This window comes from Nelumbo nucifera, chromosome 4 (genome assembly GCF_055504915.1).
Source record: "Nelumbo nucifera cultivar China Antique chromosome 4, China Antique-T2T, whole genome shotgun sequence".
Taxonomy (NCBI): Eukaryota; Viridiplantae; Streptophyta; class Magnoliopsida; order Proteales; family Nelumbonaceae; genus Nelumbo; species Nelumbo nucifera.
This window is the reverse complement of record NC_142652.1, coordinates 19,882,500-19,900,883: the sequence shown is the minus strand read 5'-3', so window position 1 is coordinate 19,900,883 and position 18,384 is coordinate 19,882,500. Positions and strand designations below refer to the sequence as shown.

Genomic DNA, 18,384 nt, shown 5'->3' with positions numbered 1-18,384 from the left:
ATCGAAGGATCGGTTCGATTTTTGTTTACTCTACAAAAAAACCGACGGTTACCGACTGATATATATATTTTTAATATATGTCACATATTTTGTATGAATTATATATAAATATAAATTCATTATATATAAAAATATATACTTATATTATATTTATAATGATCTATTTATAAATATATTATATATTATATATATTTCAAATATTTATAATATATTATATATTATTTATAATATAATATTATATATATATATATTTGTATAATATATATTATAAATATAAAAAACCAAAGAATCAAACTGGTCAAAAACCGAAACCAACGAACCGGTTAACTGGTGGTATCAATTTAATTTCGGTTTGGAGAATTGGAAAAACTGATACCACCAGTTTGATTTACAAAAAAATGCCATGTTTCAGTTAACCGAACCATAAACACCCCTACGGATCGGCATATTTGGGTGCACCTCAGGGTCTTCCTGGTGAAATGAAGAAAGGGCAAATTCGACCCGTCTATGAAACATCATCATGGGAAGTACTGATCTTAGAGGGCAAATTTGATTTCATTTATTTCCGTGATGTCAAGTTTTAGAATATGTAAACAGTAACTCTATAAGGATACAGTTAATCAATTTTGCAAATAATATGGATAATTTACGAAAATTGCCCTATTATTAATAATATAAAATTAATATATTATAAAATATCTATCAAAATCAGACTTTGGGCTTGGGCTACACCCGATGGTCAGGCCGAGCTCGGGCTTGGACTTAATAATTTTCAAGACAAAGCCCGGCCCGAGCCATGAACATGTCTAACTGTGTATAATGGATTATATGACCAACCAATCACGAGTCAATATTCTATATGCGTGGGACCTACATGCATATGGCATCAATGGCCTAATCTAGGAGGGTGGTGGGTGCATGGGCAAGAATTTGGTCCTTCCAGAGAGGCAGAGACCTTCAATTTTATAGCGTGGAGTCATATCAATGCTGTAGGCAGAAAGCCCAACTTTGTCCATGTGGTCGGTCCTCCATGACCCAAATCTCTCATTTACTCGTTCCTTCTGAGTTCTGACCAAGGGGTAGCCTCTGAAACCTACAAAACCATGTGCCCTGCCGACACCTCTCCAGTAATTGGACAACAAACAACCCATAGCATATGTGCCTGTTTGAGAGGGCTGAACTGCAGCGGCTTCTGGCTGTCCGTGTGAGTGAAAAGTTTGAAGAGCCAAATCTTCTGTTGATTAGCCAGTTGAAGGCTGTCCGCTTCGGCCTCTTTGAATCAGTGTTTTCAAACCGCCGTTGAATTTAACGGTTGGATCATTCAGCTCAGAAATCATAACTGGCTCCATTTCACCTTTAACCTGGTCCTTGAAAAAAAATTGTTGATTTGGTTAGTGATTTATTGACTTGGACGATTGAACCATCTATCCATTCGATCTGTTCAATGGTTTTTGCCATTTTTTGTTTTAATTTTTAAAATTTTTCACTTCCATCCATTCGGTTCTGATTCCAAGTCGGGTTTTAAAAGCTTGCTTTGAATAACTTATCTGTCTCGTCAAGTGACCAATGGAAAAAGTGACACGTGTAATATATTAGCGGTGAGCCAATGCATGACTCCAGTTGGCCTAATGGCACTAATTCTTCACCCCATCAGCGAGGGACACATGGACCATGTCGGAGGTATCCCACACGATGGCTTGGCCCATACCTGGAGACGAGATGACGTGTGATCCGTGAATGCAAAGCATAACAGGCCTTTGCCAATCGCCCTCATTACTGACTTGAGCGTTAGAAAACCTCTATATGACGAACCATCTTGTGACCAGCAGTCCTAATCACCTTCCAGGCTTCCAGCTGATCATTTGTGCACCATAGAACGGCAACACTTATTTATGCAGCTGAACCAAAACTGCTTCTTCAAAGCGGGCAAATCAACTTAGTTTAAACCAAAACTTGTCCCAGATGGATCCTGGGGGGGCGGAAGAGATATATATTACTTGACTTGATGTCAAATTCACGGGCAGGGTACAGTTTATAGGGGGGAAGGGAGGGGTTACCAGTAGACGAGAAGGGGGCTGCAATTCGAATTTCTGAGATAGATTGCAGTCCATTTATCCCAAAAAAGAAAGGTGATTAATTGTTTAGCTAAAAAAGTTTGTACCAATGTTTTAAAAACCAATCAGAAATTGGAACTGTTTCGACTACTGGGTTATAGTTCAGCGGTTTGACTGTCCGGTCTAAACGGATAGCTCATTTCAAATTAAAAAAAAATTAAAATAATAAAACGGGTAAAAATTGTTACATATGTTGAACGGGTCGATGGTTTGATTGTCCGAATCAATGAATCATTAACTAAATTAATGGTTTTTGCGCAAATAATAAGTTAAGAGTTGCCTGGACGGTTCCACACTGGTTCATACATAGTGGAGATTTCCAAATGATCTGGCCTGTTTTTGTGCAAATAATAAGTGAGCTGTAAGTATTTGTCCCTATCTATATGTAAAATAGTTCATGGTCCACCTAACTTCTACAATAAGAGCTTGCTACATCCACGGACCAGAGTTGGAGCTGGAGCTCAACTTGACGTAGCCGTGCTTCACGTTGTTCGATTTAGATCACGTGAAGGAATTTTTCAATAGAACTGGCAAAGAATTGATTGATGCTTCTGAAATTGGCGGTTGGGCTGGGCTGGGCCGGGCCACTCTGAATCTCTGGAATTGGAAAGAAAACGTAAATATTAATCCTCTTTGTAGGTGTGTAGGTATATAACAACCTCTGCAAGTGGGGCAATGCTTCTAAACTAAGCAAAATGCCCTAATCATTAAGATGAATGCAAACGAACTTGAACAATCAAGAAGCTTGCTTGGGACATGGGATGCATCTATCTACAAAACTTCAACATTGGGTTGGGGCCAAGTTGGACTGGTTTCATTTCATGTGCCTACATCTGATTCAGTTTAGACTAGACCGGTTCTACTCAGGGGTGGATATAAGTCAAACCGAGCTGAATAGTTAGACATTCGTATTTGTCTTGTTAAGGTAGTATGAGGCTCGAGTTCGATCTCAGTTTGAGCTAGAACCTTAAGTTTAAATTCGACTTGAGTCAAAAGCTTGTAAGTTTGAGCTCAACTTAAAAAAAACGTTTTATTATATATAAAAATAAAAATATTATTATTATATATATTATTTTCTATATTAAAATAATAATAATAAAATTATTATTATTATATATAACTATTCGAATTGACTCGCAAGCCTCAAGAGTCAAGTTTTATTAGGCTGGTTCGATTAATAAACGAAATTGTAAATTAGACTTGAACTCAACTTAAAATTCAAGTGAAACCGAATCAAACTGATCTTTTCCTGAGCCGAATTTGAATAGCTCGTAAATAACTCGGAATCTGAATATGTGATTTACAAATTACATTTTAGCCGCTTGCTTGCTTAGTTGCTTTTAATCACTAATCAGTAATCACTGCAGATTCTCAGACTTTTCTTTCCAATTACGATCATTATAAACTATTTATTACATCTGATGTCCATTCACTCTTGTCAAACTTATTTCTTTTCCTCCCTTTTTGCACGTGTACAGAGCGGAGCTTGAGGTAGGAAAACTTCATCAATCTAAAGGTGGAGAAGAAGCTAACACCACTCCTTTTCTCATTTTTCCCATGTATGAGGGAGAAAAGTGAAGTGAAATTTTATATTTAAGTATTTCCCGTAATTATTATTTTATTTTATTTGTACTATTCCAGTTAAGCGGTAAAATCTGACATTGCTTGGTTTCTGAGAAATCTCAGCGGGCTAAGACCCAAGTTTTGCGTATTTAAAGTGTCCAGCCGTCCCATTTCTTAGCGGAAGAAGCTGTGGTCTCTTCTCCAGTTTTCCCTCCTTACACAGAGCTACTGTCTCCACTTCTCTTCAGTCTTCTCTTTCTTCTCTTACAGTCTTGTTCTATTTTCTTTCTTGCCTTCTTTTGGAGGAATACTGATACAGGCAATTTGAAGGTAATCTTGATCTGGACCTCTTGACTTCTAAGGAAAACATATGAATTTTAGTCTAGTTTTCATCATCTGTCTGCATTCTGTCGGTTTTGGTTACCGGGTTGCTTTTTTCTACTTCCTAAACTGTGCTTAATGTTCTATTCGGACAGGAATTTGTTAGACTTCTGTTGGTTCAGTTTTTGCTGATCTGTTTGGTTTGAATTATCACTAAGAGATTTCTATACTTGTTTCTTTTTGGGTATTTTGTGGTTTAGAATGGGGATCTATGTAATGGATGTTGAACTATCAGTTTGAAATGTATAGATCTGTTGCTTTTTGCACAATTACTCTCGCCCAATTCTAGTTTCTCAGTTATGATCTTGGGTTTCATTACCAGCATTTAGTATAGGAATTAAGTTGCTCTATTTTTTCTTTTCTTTTCTTTCTTAATGGAAGAATTTCCCCGAATACCTAGATACAGAGCGCATGTGTTTTGGCACTTCCTCCCGATGTAATCTTTAGATCCATAGTTCAGGCTAGTATCAACTGTTTAGGTTTTCTGTCGGATCCAGTTGTTAAGCTCCACTCCTCACCTTCTAGTTCACTTGCCTTCAATCGGAGTTTCCTTCTCTTCCTCACACCCTCCCCTTATTTGAAAAGGAATTACTCTACATGTTAATTGCCCGCAATACCTAGATACAGAATTGCATGTATGTTGAGCTTCTCCTTCAGATTCCCGATCTACTCTTTAGATCCATAGATCAAGCTAGTATCAACTGTTTATGTTTGTTGTCAGATCCAAATTTTCGTTTATGACAACACAAATATTCTGTATCCTATATTTCTCTGCATTGAGGCCAATCGTTAAGCTCCCTTCTTCACTATCAAGTTCACTTGCCTTCAAATTGGGTTTTGTTTTTCTTCCTCGCATCCTCCCCTTATTTGAAGTGGAATTCCTCTAGCTGTTATCTATGGAAAGTGGTTTACGGAGGACCTACTGAGTTATAAACAATTCTTTTGGATAGTAATGCATTTATCAACTGTTCGACATCATTTTTTTTTTTTTTTTGTTTAGGATTCATTAGCACATAATAATAGTGAACACTAGCTATTTGTGCATATGCTAGATTGTAATGTTTGTGACTAGCTATTTGTGCATATACTTCTTTCAACTAATTTATACAGAGTTACAGATCTTGGAGTTCTTGTCTAATTAAATGTTTGGTGTTTCATGATATGTGGGCTTTCCTTCTTGCAGGTCACAGATAACCAGGAAAAATGGTGAAGATCTGTTGTATTGGAGCTGGGTATGTCGGGGGACCTACCATGGCTGTGATCGCACTGAAGTGTCCTTCAGTTGAAGTGGTTGTTGTGGACATTTCTGTTCCTCGGATCACAGCCTGGAACAGTGATCAGCTCCCCATCTATGAGCCCGGCCTTGAAGATGTGGTGAAGCAGTGCAGAGGAAGGAACCTTTTCTTCAGCACTGATGTAGAGCAACATGTGTTTGAGGCAGATATAATTTTTGTCTCTGTCAACACCCCAACCAAAACTCGGGGCCTTGGTGCAGGCAAAGCTGCAGACCTGACCTACTGGGAGAGTGCAGCACGCATGATAGCTGATGTTGTGAAATCTGACAAGATTGTGGTTGAAAAGTCAACAGTCCCAGTCAAAACGGCTGAGGCAATTGAAAAGATTCTGACCCATAACAGCAAGGGCATCAACTTCCAAATTCTTTCAAACCCAGAGTTCCTTGCTGAGGGTACTGCAATCCAAGATCTTCTCAAGCCCGACCGAGTACTCATCGGAGGTAGGGAAACCCCAGAAGGGCAGAAAGCAATCCAGGTGTTGAAGGATGTCTATGCCCAATGGGTGCCTGAAGATCGAATCATAACAACCAACCTGTGGTCTGCAGAACTTTCCAAGCTGGCCGCGAATGCCTTCCTGGCCCAGAGGATCTCATCTGTCAATGCCATGTCAGCACTCTGTGAGGCAACTGGTGCAGATGTTTCCCAGGTGTCTCATGCTGTTGGTAAAGACACAAGGATTGGACCCAAGTTCCTCAATGCCAGTGTGGGTTTTGGCGGATCCTGCTTCCAGAAGGATATCCTCAACCTGGTTTACATCTGTGAGTGCAATGGCCTCACTGAAGTAGCAAATTACTGGAAACAGGTGATTGACATCAATGACTACCAGAAGAACCGTTTTGTTAACCGGGTTGTCTCCTCCATGTTCAACACAGTTTCTGGTAAGAAGATAGCTATTCTTGGATTTGCATTCAAGAAGGACACTGGCGACACAAGAGAAACCCCTGCTATTGATGTTTGCAAGGGGTTATTGGGTGACAAGGCACGCTTGAGCATCTATGACCCACAGGTGAGTGAGGATCAGATCCAGAGGGATCTCACAATGAAGAAGTTTGACTGGGATCACCCACTTCATCTCCAGCCCACGAGTCCCACCTCTGTGAAGCAAGTGAGCGTTGTTTGGGATGCATACGAGGCAACAAAGGATGCCCATGGTGTATGCATTCTGACAGAGTGGGATGAATTCAAGACACTTGATTATCAGAGGATATATAATAACATGCAGAAACCTGCATTTGTGTTTGATGGAAGGAACATTGTGAATGTGGACAAGCTTAGGGAGATTGGTTTCATTGTTTATTCGATTGGCAAGCCCCTTGATCCATGGCTCAAGGACATGCCTGCTGTGGCATAAGAGAGAAACATAAACAAAGGTATCACTTCTGATTGGTGTTGTGGCGTTTAGCACTGAAATCTGGGAGAGGCTGTTTGATTCTTTCAGAACTCAAAATAGAGATCTAAAACAAAAGAACAAGGGATTTTGTCTTCTGTTCTAGTCGTGGATTCCTATGCTTCTTTCTTTTGCCAAATGAAGTCATCTATCATGTTATAGTGGAGGTAATCGGCTGTGTTTTGCTTTATAGTTTTTTGGTTAATGTAATACTGATACTTAATCAATTATTAATGGATTATTTGAATCAATGTGTTTCTGTACTTGGCTTAGTTACCTATCGTTTTTTTTTTTTTTTCTGTTTAATCTGTTTTCTTAATAATATATCCAAGGTGAGGCAGCTTCAAATGCCTCAATCAATCATTCGTGTCTTCTTGGAACCCCTTGATTCTCTTTTCCACTGTATAAAATGCATAGTACTTCCTAGTTCCTAAGTGTCAATTCATACATACATACATACTATTAGGTTGCAACGGATCAGATAGGGGTATGTCTGAATCCAAATCCGGTAAGAGTTCGGGAGTGATCTCAATTTGATCGGATTGTAAAACCAGAGCTTTTCCGGTTGATTCTTTCTATCTTATTCATTGAGATTTCAAAAAATATATATGGTTATATACCCATTGAATCTCCTAAGCTTATGGCAACTACAATTCCTAAGTTTATAGGGACTCAAACATATCTTTCCTATCTTAACTATACATAATAAGGAAATGATAAGAAGATATTATACAAAGAAGATATACACTGAACGGAGTCCTAATTCAGCACATAATCCTAACACCCCCATCAAGTTAGAACATGCAGATTGTAAATGCCCAACTTGCGGAGAAAGTACTCAAATTCTCTGCGACCTAGTGCCTTTGTAAAAATGTCAACCATAACGGTAGTCGACACAAAATGGCAATTAACTTCAATATGTTTCGTACGCTCATGAAACACTGGGTTTGCTGCAATATGCAAGGCTGCCTGACTATCACAATATAATCGCATTGGGTTTGAATGCGTAACACCAAGAGCCAAACAATCCTTTCAGCCATTTTAATTCACACGTGGCAGTGGCCATAGAACGATACTCGGCTTCCGTTGAAGAACGAGCCACAGTGTGTTGTTTCCTAGTTTTTCAGGAAATAGGCGATTTTCCAAGCAAAATAAATCATCTAGATAGAGAACGTCGAGACAAAGGACAGTTCGCCCAGTCTGAATCACACCATGCATATAACTATAAGTCACAGTTTGAACACAAGAGAATTCCTTGACCAGGATTTCCTTTCAAGTAGTGCACCACCCTCAATGCAGCCTCCCAATGTCTTTATTGCGGTTGTTGCATAAATTGTGACAGAACATGCACACAATAAGACAACTCTGGACGAGTTGCTGAGAAATAAATAAGCCTGCCCACCAAGCACTTGTATCGCTCAGGATCAGATAAGAGAGGCTCATCTGTCAAGGCGAGATTGTGATTCTGCTCTAGAGGAAAAGGAGCAGGTTTTGCACCAAGTAATCCAACTTCAGAGATAATATCCAAAGCATACTTACATTGAGACAGAAAAATTCCTGTTGTTGAGTTTTGGACAACTTCAATGCCTAAAAAATACTTCAATGATCCCAAGTCTTTCATATAAAAGCAATCACTCAAATATTTCTTGAAGACTTGAATTGCCATACGATCATTATTTGACACGATAATGTCGTCCACATACACGAGGACAAGCACATGCACCCTGTCTCGACGAAAGGTGAAGAGGGAGTAATCTGAACATGATTGTTGAAATCCATATGTCTTCAAGGTTGCGACTAATTTAGCAAAACAACATCTCGACGCTTGTTTCAGGCCATACAAAGATTTTTGCAACCGACACACCATACCTGGTTTATTTGACTAAAAACCAGGAGACATTCGCATGTAGACTTCCTCATGAAGGTCACCATGCAAGAATGCGTTATGTACGTTCATTTGATGAAGCTCCCAATTTCTAGTTGCTACGACTGCAAGGAAGGTATGGACAGTAACCATTTTTGCAAATGGGGAAAAAGTTTCATTATAATCAATTCCCTCAACCTGCTTGTTCCCGAAAATCACGAGACGGGCTTTGTATCTTTTCACTGTCCCATCAGCATTATACTTAATTCGATACACCCATTTGCATCCTATGGCTCGTTTTCCTAATGGCAAAGGCTCTACAGTCCATGTCTGATTATTTTCAAGTGCATGTATTTCTTTCTACATCGCATTCCTCCATTTTTCATCCTTTACGGCCTCAAAAAAAGAAGTAGGTTCAACTCCTGCAGTAATAGCTGCTAAGAAAGCACGATGTCGAGAAGAAAAATTGTTACAGTTCACATAGTTATCTATGGGATAAGGACTACCTACAGAATGTGATTGGCCGAGTGAGCTTGCAAAGAAACACGGAGAGGGACTCAATCGCTGTGTGGTGTGAAGCACATAATCTCTCAACCTTGTGGACTGCTGTTACTGTTGATGCCCATGCCCCAAATGAAATTCAGAGTGCTGTTATTGCTCAATATCGCCACCCCCCTTACGTCAGGACTGTCTTCGCTTACATTTTCTGTGGTGGCGTCACAAGAATGCATGAGTTCATCAACATTTGCATTCGGGTCTACACGGGTTCCTTCTTCTACACAGATTCCTTCTTCAGCGAGTTCACCTCGCTGGTCAATCTCCATCTCATCATTTGCTTGTCCCAGTAAATAAATGGATGGCACCTCATCTGTCCCACCTATTCCACAATTAAATTGGCCTTGTGCTTTGTTTGGCTGTGCATCCTCCTTGCATGCATACGGGAATTCATGCTCTAAAAAAGTGACATCTCTTGATGCAAAGAACATGTCGGACTCTAAATCATACAAGCTCCATCATTTCTTTCCAAAAGGATACCCAACAAAAACACACCATCTGCTTCGACTGACAAATTTATCCCCTCCATGTCCATGATTGTGCGCATATGCTAAGCAACCAAAAGGTCACACATTTTCATAAGAAGGAGGTCGCCCAAATAACACTTCACAGGGAGTCTTTCCCTTCAACAGAATGGGCGGTGTCCGATTAATCAAATAACATGCAGTCAAGACACATTCCCCCAAAAAATCAATAGGCAAGCTAGCTTGAAAGCGCAAGGCTCGAGCAACATTGAGTATGTGGCGGTGCTTGCGTTCAACCCTCCCGTTTTGTTGAGAGGTTCCGACACAAGTGGTTTGATGAATAATACCATGTTCAACAAAATAATTAGCCAAGCAGACAAACTCAGTCCCATTATCAGTACGGATCACCTTTACAGGTTTGTTAAATTGCCTTTGAACCATAGCAAAAAAATTTCGAAGAACTCGTCCCACTTCCATCTCATCAACTAGAAGATAAATCCAAACGCCTCTAGAAAAGTCGTCTAATATGGTCAAGAAATAATGAGCACCACAAGAAGCTGTGGTTCTATAAGGACCCCACAAATCACAATGAATTAACTCAAAAATATCAGATGCTTTATTATTACTAGAAACAAACTCTTCTCGACATTGTTTAGCTCGGAAGAATACATCACAACCCTTAATATTGTCATCATTATTATTCTTAGTACTAATAAAAGGCAGCAACTTAACAATTCTATAAGAAGGATGCCCTAACCTTTGATGCCAAATATCACATGTCCTGCTCTCTGTAGTCTTCATTGGTCTTGTTGATGCAATGCTCTGGAAATAATAGAGTCCCTCTCGCTGCTCACCCGCTCCAATCAGCATCCTCGTAGTGCGGTCCTGTATCACACAGAATCTATTAGTGAACTGGACAATACAATTCGATTCCTCAATCAATTGCGATACAGAAAGTAAATTGCAATTCAAAGTAGACACATATAAAACACTAGTCAGTTTCAGATGATCGTCCAGTGCAATTGTGCCTTCTTTCTCTGCTATTGTCGCTTTCCCATCTGGTAGCCCGGCAGAGCATGGAATGACATTCTTTATATCTGTCATCGACGCAAGGCTTCCTGTCATATGATGAGAGGCCCATGTGTCTATTATCCACTATGACAATTTTTGCTTACCACTTAGTCGTTGACTCCCCTCTTTCTGTGTGTTCAAAAGGTTGAGTAACATGTTCCACTACTCACTACTCAATCCATTTAACCCAGTCTTGGTTGCATCAATTGATTCTCTTTGAGACACATTGCCTTGCGCAGAGACTTTGGCTGTATTGGCCTTGACTTAGCCGCCACGACCTTTTCCTCCTGCCCCTGCTCCTTTTTCTCTGATTTCAGCCATGCCGACTATTGTGTCTGAAAGCCCGCAATCGGTGGTAGAATCGCCACAAAAGACAAAGGACCGATCTCTGGATCTCCCTGCCGTAGAACGTTGACTCGTCGGAGAAGAAATCAAAACGTTCTGATCGAGAATGAGCCCCCGAGTTCTCTGTTACTCGCACAAGAAGAACCGTTCAGTTTCGGCCAAACGGAATTTCTGTAGAAGGAGAAGAGGACCAAAGAACTCTGCGAAAAACGGAGTGCCGAATTGAATCTGGAGTGCCAAGTTTGTCTTTTGTCGGCGCCGAACAACGTCGTTGCTGCCACTGATCTCCAGAGGTCTTGGAACACAGACCTCTCGCTCCTGTTGGCACCTCCGGTGAAGGGCAAGATGTTCAAGGGACTGTCTGTCTGCTACGCAATGGTGATCGTCACCTTCTTCAGCGCTGGCATCTCCGGCTACTGGGCGTTCAGCAATCAAGCAGAGGGAACCATTCTCAGCAACTTCTTGGACAACGACAAGCCTTTGGTTCCCAAGTGGTTCCTTTTGATGACCAATACCTTCTCTCTCTTGCAACTTTCAGCCGTTGGTGTGGTGAGAATCGAATAAGACCCAAGACTGAGAGCAAGCGCAATTGACTCGATCAACTAGCAATCATCATAATTCAAAAAATATACATGGTTATATACCCATCGAATCTCCTAAGCTTATGGCAAATAAAATTCCTAAGTTTATAGGGACTCAAACATATCTTTCCTATCTGAACTATACATGATAAGGAAAGGATAAGAAAATATTATACAAAAAATATATACAGTGAACGGAATCCTAATTCAGCGCATAATCCTAACACGGATATCTAGGGATATGTAATATAAAACAAAAATCATATGCTATAAGCAGAAAAACTAGTTTATATAAACCCCAATTACTACTTGATTCAAAAGAATTTTAATAAATAAATGATACTTTGCACCTGTATGTATGTTGGATAAGGCTTGAATGATGATGTATAGGATGAGACCCCAGATTGGATCAAACAAAATCTGAATCCGATCCAATTAATAAATAAATGGATCATACTTTCAGATCTGATCCTGTGATCCATGTCTAACTATGACTTAAACGAGTTGGATTGAATCGGATTTAAGTTTAACTCATTGCAGCCCTAGTTTCCTCAGAAAGAAAAATAGAACATCAAACGTGAGGGTGAGGGGAACTGAGGAAGACTGTTTTAGGAGGTAGAAAAGAGCACAAAAGAAGGGAAAAGAATCTGTTATGGTTTTGTTTGTGGCCAATAGCACATGAAGCAGATCACCATACGTGGTCGTGGAATGAAAAATGAAAAAGGAAACTTGTCGGACCTGGATGTGGATGGCAACAAAAATATGACCGGATGGTCGGACCAGAAAACTGGGAATTGGTCAAGTAATTGGTTCTGTTTTACCCTAAAACTATTATTTCCCCAAAAACCGTTGATTTGGTCAGCAAACCGCTGACCTAGGTGGTTGAACTGTTTGAACTGTTTGTGGCCAATAGCACATGAAGCAGATCACCATACGTGGTCGTGGAATGAAAAATGAAAAAGGAAACTTGTCGGACCTGGATGTGGATGGCAACAAAAATATGACCGGATGGTCGGACCATAAAACCGGGAATTGGTCAGGTAATTGGTTCTGTTTTACCCTAAAACTATTATTTTCCCAAAAACCGTTGATTTGGTCAGCAAACCGCTGACCTAGGTGGTTGAACTGTTTAACTGTTTGGCCGGTTTTTTAAATTTTTTAAATTTTTTAAATTTTTTAATTTTTTTGTCAGAATGGACTGTCTGTTTGGTTCGAACGGTTAGACGGTTTGACCCAAAAACAAGACGCCTGACTGATTCGGTTAAAAACCTTGGTTCAAGTAGTAAAAACCATAAAAAGAAGCAGGACTCAGAAAGATTACTCGATTAATTAGTTCACCGGTTCAACCGTATGGGTGGGGGGATGGGCTACCCCGTTGCATAGCCCTTCACAAGATATTAAAAAAGAAAGAAAGAAATAGCCGGAACCAACGCACTTCTTTCGAAGGCTAGATTAGCCAAATTATATATCTTGCAAGTTTTATTTGAATGGACTGCTTCGCATATTCGATTGAGAGAGTTAGGTTAAAGATCACCAACCTTGCAAATCATTCTGATTACCAATGCGAATTGACTTGTTCAGCTATGGGTTAGGTTCAAGTTCGGCTGAGGGTTGAAGTTTGCCAAGCAGCAAGGTCTCCTTCTGCCTGAATCCGAATTGGTAGGATTAAGGGTTTGGGAGATGAGCTACGCCCCACCTTTAATAATAATAATTTTATATACATATTAGTATGTATATATTTATATGTATGACAACAAATTTTATATTTAAAGATAATTTTTCAAAAACATCATACCCATGTATTTTTACATATAATAATGTTAAAATTAAATTTACCCCAATCCTTGAGTCGATGAAATAAGAATGTTTGACAAAAAAGATTAGAGAAATTGGACCAACCTTAGCCCAAACCAATATGAAGCTTTTGGGGTTGATTGTGTTACCATCGACCTAATCTGCCCCACATATACTCTAATTGTCTGACCTAATATATATTCTCTTGACACTGATATAAAATTGAAATCAAATGGTTTCCACAAGGCATAGGGATATCTTACCAACACAATGCTTCCAACACTGTCCCAATAGGTCATTCTAACTGTACATTGGAAATTCCCTTGTCATTCATGAGATGTTTCCAATGTGTTGGTAGCAGATTTGAACTCTTTCACAAGATCTTGATGGGTCCATCTGATGATGACAAGATAACTGAATTTTGGATTTCCTCTTTATAGAAGAGCATACCTCACAGCAGATGCAGTTATGCATTGGGAAATATTCCAAATGTGTACGTAACTCCAAGTGCTGTGAGGAAGAGCAAATCTGATCTTTGTAAAATAGGTTAGGAAACCCAAGGTTTTTAAAACCGACCTGGAGAATGAACCGGTTAGGGGTCTGTTTCTCGAATCGAATCATTCGACCCGTTCTAATAAAAAATAAAAAAAAAATTTAAAAATAAAAAACAGTCAAAACCATTCAAACGGTTTGAACGGTTAATCGCCCGGATCAACAGTTTATTGATCAAAATCAATGGTTTTTGGGAAAAATCTAATTTTAAGGGAAAACAAAACCAGTCACCTGACCGGTTCTCGGTTTTTCCGATCCAATTTTAAAAACCATGAAAAAACCCATTCAGAAATGGACACATCAGCAAGCTTACATATGCGTTCACTTCTGAGTGGATTTCGTAGGCTATTGTATACTGTTTATTGGTCATGCAATGCAAACTGTGTACGTACTAAGGGTTACGCCACCCAATCATGAGAAAACAAGCAATGGAGCAAGTTGCCAGTGCTAAGGTAATGTTATGGATGGCTAATGTGTTTGATCGTGATTGGGTTTATGTAGCCCATTGTACACGCTTAATTTGTAGCAGATCCGGAGTCCTGTCAGTTTAGGATTCTTCCATTCCATAAAATCTGTGACACTTCACGGTTGTTGCATGTAAGCATTAATCGTCGTATATTTAAGTTTCTGACAATTGTCTAAAACCTCCCTTACAGATAATTTATTTTCAGTTACACTCCATTCACATTCACATGTGATATCATATAAGCGATAATTATTTTCAAATTCTTAAAATACCCTTATTATTTAGGGCACTGTTGGAAGTTGCAGCGGTGGCAGTGATTTTGGTATCATTGTCGCATGATCTGCATCATAAAGCTCCACTTTATTGACCCGATCAATCAGAGAAGTGGAAGAACATCTGTGATTTGAATATATACGTTTTTTACTTATTTAATGAGAATATGAAGCAGGGCCGACATCAGAGAGAAACTATGGACGAAACAGGGGAGAGCGAACGGAAGGGATGAAGAACTTGCTTTCAGTTCCTTTCCTGATTCTGTGTCCCAACATCAGAGAGAAAGTATGAAGCCAGGGCCGACATTAGAGAGAAACTATATACGAGACGACGTTTGATAGGTGACGCACATGCCGCTGCTGAATCAACATTTTGGTGAAGCCTGGCATCTTTCTTCTTCGTGAAGAGGCTGTGGGTGGAGTACTGGAGTGTGGAGATGTAAATGAATTGAATTAGGTCCAACTAGTCTTGTCGATTTCCTTTCTTAAAGCAAAATCTCAAACCCTGTAATATCTACTTTCTGACGTAATGTAGAATCAAAAGCAGCTGTATTTGGTTAGAAGAGTGGGAGAAAAGACATTGGGTTGCAATTAATGTGGCTCAAGCTAAGGGAAACTTGTCAAATAACATAAAGAGAAAGCTGAGGTATCGGAAACTTGGCTAAGATATCTTCTGTACGGCTTCTCTCTGATGGTGGGGTTGTTGCAGAAGAAAACCAGCAAAACAGGAGATAACGAGAGAGAGAGAGAGAGGCGCTAGTTGGTTGCAAGGACGACTTGGGCGTAGCTCGTTTTGGAAGACGACAATGCAGGCTAATGGTGGTAGAGGTTGACGGTGACCGGTGGGGAGAGAAGAGGGTAAAGGAAGGGGAATAGAAGAGGCGAAGAGTTGTTAGGGGAGAAACCGGCGGGAGAGCAGACGGGACTACAGCATTATACCATAATCCAGCTGCACAAGGACCTCATCACAGGCCGGGTTTGGGTCTGACTTCCATTCAAATTTTTCCAAAGGCCAAGCCCGAGCCTGGTCCATGAACGAGGTGGGATCTGCTCCTCACACAGGGCGTGTGAGCTCTGGAGCGGATTGGTAAGAGAGCTCTGAAGCATATTGCTTCTTGAGTCAGTTAAAAAGAAGTAGAAAAAAATATGAAGATGGATGATGGTTGATAAAGAATCGTTTCAGACAATATAAGAGTAGAAGCTTTCCAAAGAGAGAGAGAGCACGAATGTGAAAGCTGCTATTTGTCATGGCAGAGGCGATGAATGTGAAAGCTGGTATGGGTACTTTGCACAAAGCTGAGAGCCGACGTCTGTACAAATTTTTGTGAAAGCTGCTATTTGTCATGGCAGAGGAGATGAATGTGAAAGCTGGTGGCGGTGGGAGAGGATGGGTACTTTGCACAAAGCTGAGAGCCGAGGTCTATACAATTTTTTGTAAAGAACCTACGGTGTGGAAGAACAGCAACTGTGGCATCTGGATGGGATTTAACACCAGAAATTGGGTATGAATCCACCTACGGTCAGTTGGGTTTTATTTTGAAATTTTGATGAATAGTGAAAGGTAAATTCGACATTTTATTTTTTTGTCAGAAAACTTAAGGGTACGGCAAGACAATATCCAAACAATAAGGGTATAGTTTGTTAATTTTGTGAATAGTAAGGATAGTTTAAGAGATTTATCCTTTTTTTTAATCCTCTCATAATACCTTTGTAATAAGGACAATGGGAGAAAAACACTGTTCATCTTCATCGGCCTCACGATACACGAACTGCAGCGACGATAATCCCTTCTACCTCAGATTCCTTCACATTTCTCTCTCTCTCTCTCTCTCTCTCTCTCTCTCTCTCTCTCTCTCTCCCCCCCCCCCCCCCACCCGATTTCTCTTCTTCCCCTTTCCCTTTCCCTTTCCCTTTCTCTCCTCCCCTTTTATCTTCCCACTTTCCTCAGTTTTCTGTTCCTCTCGGCCATAGTGGTTCGAGATTAGCACAAGTTGTGGTTGTAGCCAAGCGCAAGCTGCCCTTATCATCTCAAAGCCAGGATTATTACTTAGGATACGATGGGGTTTCCACAGAACTTGAATTTCCAGGCTATTCAACTCCAACTCGAAGCTTCAAGTAAGAGTTAACCTGTATCGGTTCGATTTTGGTTTGGCGAAATGAAAAAACTGGTACCATCGGTTCGGTTTACAAAATGGGGCCATGGTTCGGTTAACCGAACCGTGGACACCCCTAATATATACTCTCCAGCTTGAGGGGGAGTGTTAGTGTTGAGTATGTAGGGGTACTTTTGACTTTGTGCTTATGGTTAGGTGTTGATCTGTAAGTTTATGTTAGATCTAATGTCCCTAACTTAAGTAGGGGCACATGTGGTTTTTCCATATTATTTTCAGTAATATAAAACAGATCTGGCCAAATGGGAGGGTTGATTTTTCTCTCATTTGAACCAGACCTTTTCCTCCTTGTCCTCTCTTCTACTCTTCTTCTTTTTCTCCTCTCTTTTCCTTGACTGTTATCAATCTAACAGGCAGGCCGAACTCTAATAGGAATCAAGGACCTCTTACCGGCCTACTTAGATCCCCGGGTGACCAATCTTGACTTGCTCACCGGCATTAGCTTTGCATCAACTGGCATAGGGATAGACGACTTGACAGCGACCATCTTCAATGTGGCTCACATGTCGACCCAGTTGTGCTACTTCAAGCAATGCTTGGCTTGGATGCAGAGTACCATTGGGAGGGAGGCTGCCAATCTTATAGTGGAAGACGCTTTGTTTGCTATCAGTGCCGGAACTAATGACATGATATTTAACTTGTACGATCTACCCACGAGAAGGGGTCAGTTCTCTCTTCCGGCGTACCATGATTTTCTACTCCAAAACTTGGAGTCCTTCGTTATGGTAAGTGACAAGATACATTCGTTATGGTAAGTGACAAGATACTTGTGTTAATGCAGATACTTTATAGCATGGGAGCACGAAGGTTCTCAATATTAGGGTTGTCGCCGATCTGGTGTCTATCGGTGCAACATACGGTGGGAAGCATACCGCCGATGCCAGGGGGCCATCTACTGCGGAGGGCTTGTAATGCTGAAGAAAATAAGGACTCCCAAATGTATAATGCCAAGCTACAGGCTCTTGTGTTGAAGTTGCAAGATACGCTCCCTAGTTCTCGGTTCGCGTACGTCGACATCTACAATCCATTACTGGACATGATCACCAACCCTAGGAAATATGGTGAGTGCTGTTAAGAGCTACTGTCTTGACTGAAAATGAATGATATCAACCTATTCAAGGACCTCACCTAACAGCTTAAGCTTTTAGGTTGAATGGTTCTTTGACTTGGTATCGGAACCATGGCTCACTATGGTGTGCACTCGGCAGCAAGCTCAAACACAGAAAGCTCCAATTAGTTCTTGAGTTCTGTGTTGGGAACATCAGTGATCAACGTCCCCAACATCTCCCATTCGCTTCCCATCAATCTGAGTCACGACAACTACTTACCTTGGAGGGCGCAGATGATTCCAGTCCTCAGAACTCACAAATTGCTTGGTCTCGTAGAAGGAACCATGCAAGATCCTCCAACCCACATCGATGGTCTTGATGGACAGAGAGTGATGAACCCAGAGTATGATAACTGGGTGCAGTTGGATTAACTTGTTCTCGGGTGGATCATTTCTTCTCT

At 40.4% G+C, this 18,384-nt stretch overlaps 1 protein-coding gene and 1 pseudogene across 1 annotated transcript; both read left to right on the top strand.

The window, feature by feature from the left end:
- The first annotated feature begins 3,802 nt into the window (after positions 1-3,802).
- Positions 3,803-7,003, top strand: LOC104597981 (UDP-glucose 6-dehydrogenase 1). Its single transcript, XM_010259810.3, has 2 exons — positions 3,803-4,007; positions 5,242-7,003. Exon 2 carries the CDS (start codon positions 5,262-5,264, stop codon positions 6,702-6,704), a length of 1,443 nt encoding a protein of 480 aa, XP_010258112.1. The 5' UTR covers positions 3,803-4,007; positions 5,242-5,261; the 3' UTR covers positions 6,705-7,003.
- A 4,411-nt stretch (positions 7,004-11,414) lies between these two features.
- LOC104598176 (GDSL esterase/lipase At2g40250 pseudogene) lies at positions 11,415-18,079 on the top strand (annotated as a pseudogene).
- Positions 18,080-18,384: the final 305 nt, after the last annotated feature.

Coding starts and splice junctions, on each gene's coding strand:
- LOC104597981 (XM_010259810.3), top strand. CDS start 5,262: ATGGTGAAGATCTGTTGTATTGGAGCTGGGTATGTCGGGGGACCTACC.